This window comes from Herpailurus yagouaroundi, unplaced genomic scaffold, assembly GCF_014898765.1.
Source record: "Herpailurus yagouaroundi ecotype Mexico unplaced genomic scaffold, PumYag 569, whole genome shotgun sequence".
Taxonomy (NCBI): Eukaryota; Metazoa; Chordata; class Mammalia; order Carnivora; family Felidae; genus Herpailurus; species Herpailurus yagouaroundi.
The window spans coordinates 5,000,261-5,005,074 of NW_024412786.1; the positions used below are offsets into that span (position 1 = coordinate 5,000,261).

At 60.9% G+C, this 4,814-nt stretch overlaps 1 protein-coding gene across 1 annotated transcript in view; it reads right to left on the reverse strand.

Moving 5' to 3' along the window:
- Positions 1-4,814, reverse strand: part of CPT1A (carnitine palmitoyltransferase 1A) — a 40,899-nt gene that overhangs the window by 18,121 nt on the left and 17,964 nt on the right. The window contains exons 8-9 of the mRNA XM_040465914.1: positions 2,664-2,932; positions 398-586 (exon numbers count right to left, since the gene is read on the reverse strand). Coding sequence (XP_040321848.1) covers positions 398-586; positions 2,664-2,932 — 458 coding nt within the window. The remainder of the gene's footprint in view (positions 1-397; positions 587-2,663; positions 2,933-4,814) is intronic.

Sequence of the window (4,814 nt, forward strand, 5' to 3'; positions counted from 1 at the left end):
TGTGTGTGTGTGTGTGTGTGTGTGTGTGTGTGTGTGTGGGTGTAAAGAAGAAAGTCAAGAGTTGTGCTTTCAGTTTATTTCTTTATTTTGGGGGGGGAGGGGAGAGAGAGAGCGAGAGACAGAATCCCAAGCAGGCTCCGCGCCATCAGCGAAGAGCCTGACGTGGGGCTCGAACTCACGAACCGCGAGATCCTGACCTGAGCCGAAACCTAATGTCGGATGCTTAACGACTGAGCCCCCCCCCCCCCCCGCCCCGGGCGCCCCTTAAGAGTTGTGTTTTACTTGAGCCTTATTCCTGAAGAGCGGAGATACCGGAGGCAGGTGCGGTGACACGTGACGTCCCTTCCAAGCTCGCAGGCGAGCTACGGTCCCTCAGGAGGGAGAGGAGGTGCAGTACCTGTCATAACACCTGCCGTGGAGGAGGGACTTGGCATAGGAGTCCATCGACACATCCGGGTCTTGCTGCCTGTACCCCTGCTCGGTTTCATCCAGCGTCACGAAGAACGCGGCCTTTTCCACGGCGTCGAGAGACTGCTTATTTTTCCCGCGGCCAAAATAGGCCTGGCGACACTTGGCCCAGGGGACTCTGAAATCAGAGTTCAATGGAGGTAAGCCCGCGGCAATGCAGGGACCTCTCCTTACCCGGGACGTTCAAAATGACAGCGTTTTTCCCAGTTTGCTAGGAATCGAAGGGGACTCGCACACTTAGGATTTTGCGGGTACGACTGCCCGCGGGTGGCTGTGCCGTTTGCGGGCAGGAGTTCGACGCGCATCTCCGTTCGCAAACTGTCGCACGTGCGACAAGAACACAGGCTGGCCCATGAGCTCAGCCACCTCGGGGCAGTGACCCCGAGAAAGCGCCCCTCGCGCCTGCACCAGGGTCCCCATCCTGGAGCAGTTCTGGAGAGGAAGTCACCGCAAGTGTGTGACCGCCACCTCGTCCCTGTCCTAGCTCCCTGGTCAACACGACCGTCCCCGTTTTTCAGAGGGGGAAACTGAGGCACAGACACGTGGTCACAGCTACTTTGTGGCAGGGAGAGCTTCAAACCCAAGTCCCGCCCAAGTCCGTGCTGCGAACGACCCCGGGACACCCCCGGGACAAGAGGAGCCCCTGGGAGTGCAAGTGAAGGGACTCTTCTTCCCCACCAGCCACACGGGAGCTACATGCAGCCGATGCGACACCCACTTCCTGAGAGGCGCCCCAGCCGTGGCTGCTTGGTCTGCTCCTGGGCCCCTCACTCAGCGCCCCCTCGGGTCTGCCACCCCACCCACCCTTCCAGGTCAGGGTCACCTGGTCTGTCTCCCGCCCTCTTCTCTCCCCGGCCCGGACGGCTCTCGTCGGTGTCTGCCAGGGGACAACGGTGACAAGGACATCTACTCTGCACCTGGTGCAGTGCGAGGGGGCAGGAAGGTGACAGGCCGGCAGACACGCTCGGCGTCTACACCGGGGGCTCCGGGAGGTGAGATGGGGGAGCTCGGGGCCGGGTGCCCGCTGAGCCCCGCGGGGGGTGGGGGACCCCAGGAAGGCCCGCTCCGTGGCCGCACCCCGCCCGCCTGCCACCCCGCGCAATGACGCTCACGGGCACGTGGGACGGGAGCTCGTTTCCCGGGACGGACCGTCCACCGCCGTTCCTCACAGCCCCGTCGAAGCCCAGCGATGACCCAACACTCCCGGGGCTTCTGGGACCGAGCCTCCCCTGCTGCTCAGGCTGCCGTTCCAGCCGTCCCTGCCGGAGGACCCCCTTGCCTGCAGGAGCCCCTGGGCCAGAAGAATCTCGCAAACGTGCTCGGGGCGCCTAGTGGCCCCTTCAACAGCAGAATCAAGCCCAAACGTAGGCGGGCACACAGAACCCTCTCCCCCTCGTGTTCCGGCGTCCCCGACCCCCTCTGCAGCTCCCTGCACGGATTGTGCAGTGCGCTCCCCGGACGCCCCTGCCACTTGTCGGACCCGCTGCCACCCTCCGCGTGCTCGTGCCCGGGCATCTTCCTCTTCTCTGAGAAGGGTCACTCACCACCTTGCTGCCCTGGCAGCTGCCCCATCGCCGGAAGCCGGTGCTGGTCAACCGGGGACAATACTGCCCCCTGGTGACAGCGAGCAAAGTCTGGGCAGTTGTGTTCATTGCCACTAAGTGGTTGCTGCCGGTGTCCGGGGAGGGGGGGAGTAGCGGAGGGCGGGGGGAGGGTGCTGCTTAACATCCCCACGCACGGGCCAACGTCCCCACCAGGACACAGATTTCTCCAGCCCAATGTGTACACAGCCGAGGCTGGGAGACACTCAGCTCTGTTTCCGAGCTAATTCCTTAAGTAAACAGAAGCCCCTGAACGCTCTTTAGACGTGGCAGGAAATTTATCCCTGACGCGGAGGCCTTGGTTTAAACTTGTCCCGTGTCCTAAATTAAATACGCCCGCGGCCGCACAAAACAGGCTGACTCCTCTCCGTCGGGGGCCCCAGTCCCCGTGTGGACGCAGGCCCACCCGCGCGCACGTGCGGCCTCGGTGACTCACCAGCGCGGATGGGGACGCCAGGCTCTGGCCCCGCCCCCACCGCCAGCCGCAGGTCGCCCACAGGCACTTGTCCTCCGGCTGAGCCCCCGGGGAAGGGAGAGAACCACGAGGGGTCCCCGCAGCCCCCAGGCACCACCGGGGTCACAGACACCGCGCACCTTTCTCCCGCGGTGAGGGCCGCCAGCTTGGCCTCCCCGGGCTGGGGCTCCGAGGGGTCGTCCAAAATCCTCTGCATCTGCTGCTCGATTTCCCGGGGCTTCAGCAGCCGGCCGTCGTGATAGAGCCAGACCTTGAAGTAACGGCCTTTGTGGAACACGACGATGTGCTTGCTGTCCCTTATGTGCTGGATGGTGTCTGCGGCGGGACGCGGGGCGAGACACAAAATCCAGAGGCGTGAGGTTACGGGACAGGAGAGAGGCACCCCCCGCTTTCCCGCGACACCAACCCCTCGTCCCGCGTCCCCCCAGCTCGGCTCGTGCGTCCAGTTCTCAAGAGTCTCCAGAGTCCGTGTGGCATCAGACTGGAGAGCTCTGGGATCGCACGGGTTTCGCTCTGGCTCAGCAGCTCTGCTCAGTCACTCAAGGCACGTACCATCCTGGGCCAATGACTTAAGACTGCTGACGGGTTTCTACCAGAAAACTCCAGCAAACGTGCAGCCTTTACTTCAAAGTCAGAAATAAGAAGGGACACCCGGGGGGCTCAGTCGGCTGAGCGTCCGACTTCGGCTCAGGTCACGATCTCGCGGTCTGTGGGTTCGAGCCCCGCGTCGGGCTCTGGGCTGACAGCTCGGAGCCTGGAGTCTGCTTCGGATTCTGCGTCTCCCTCTCTCTCTGCCTTTCCCCCACTTGTGCTCTCTCTCTCTCTCTCTCTCTCAAAAATACAGACATTAAAGAGGTAATTATGTTAAAACATGGTGAGTAAGATGAACCTTAGCCCCGTATGACTAGGATACTTATAGGAGAAGATCAGGACACAGACAGGCACAGAGGGACCACACACAAGGAGAGAGGACTCGGGAGGACCAGGCCCTGCCCGTGCCTGCACCTCCAGCTTCCGGCCTCCAGGACCAGGAGGCAGTGAATGTGTCTTTAAGCCACGCTGTCTGGGGTGTTTTGTGACCACGGCTCTAGAAACTCATATACTCCGTAACCAACAGCCCAAAATACACACTTAAAACAACAAAAGCAATAAAAGACTTCAGAATAACTCTGTCAGATGAGGCCCAAAACCCTGGCAGAGAAAAGCACAGCAGCCCCCCACCGCTGATCCAAGAGGGGTATGTTCCAAGACCACCCCCCCTGCCGAGTGGGTGCCCGAAGCCAGAGTGTACTGAATTCGAAACACACTGCTGGCTTTTCTGTTTTACACACCTATGATCCTACGATAAAGTCTGATTGATCAACTAGACGCAGGAGGTTAACAATAACTAATAATAAAACGGGACAAATGTAGTACATGCCAAGGAAGGTTACGTGAACGTCGTTTCTCTCTCTCAAAACACCCTGTCCTCACCCTTCTTCGTGTCATGATGTGATGTGGTAAAACGCCCACGTGGTAAAAGGACGTGAGGCGAGGGACAAAGGTGTGACACAGGGTGAGGCTGATGTTCTAGAGGACCATGTGCTTCCCGCACGGCGGCTGGCCGCGGATAGCCGAGACCGCGGAACGCGAAACCGCGGACAGGAGGGGGCAAAACCATAGGACGCTTCATTAAAATCACTTTTACGAACGCTATTAGGGGCAACTGTTCCAAAACTGCTTTTTGCTGGCCCGGCCACTTTTCGCAGCAGTCTGGCCACGGGCCACCCGAGTCCAGAGCGTGAGAGAGACAGGGGCTGACTTTTTAGCCAGGACACCCCATGCCGGGGGAACAGCAGGTAGGCTGCTCGAGTGACTTTTCAGAAAGCTTCTGAATCCCGGGTCCCAGAAAGCAGAGTCCAGACGGAAGCCCACCCAGAGGGCAGCTTCTGCGTCCAAGGACCCCCGTGCCCAGCACCAGGGGACAAGTTACCGCTCAGGGCTCACAGTCTGGAAGCACCCGGCTGCCACAACACCCCCTCTCCCCCCACGCCAAAGCCGATCAGCTTGGGACTCTATATACGACCAGCTTCAAAGGCAGCAGTGGGTTCGTTAGGGTGGCCGCCACGAGGTCTAGACGGGGTCTGGTTCGTCAGGTGAGAGTGGCAGGTGTTTCCTCCCGGCACGGCCACCCGGAGGCTCAGTGGCAGCACAGCCTGAGCTGTGGCCTGGCAGGCCTGGGACAGTCCCCGGTGATGCCACGTGTTCCTTTCGTTCTCGAGGGTGCCCCG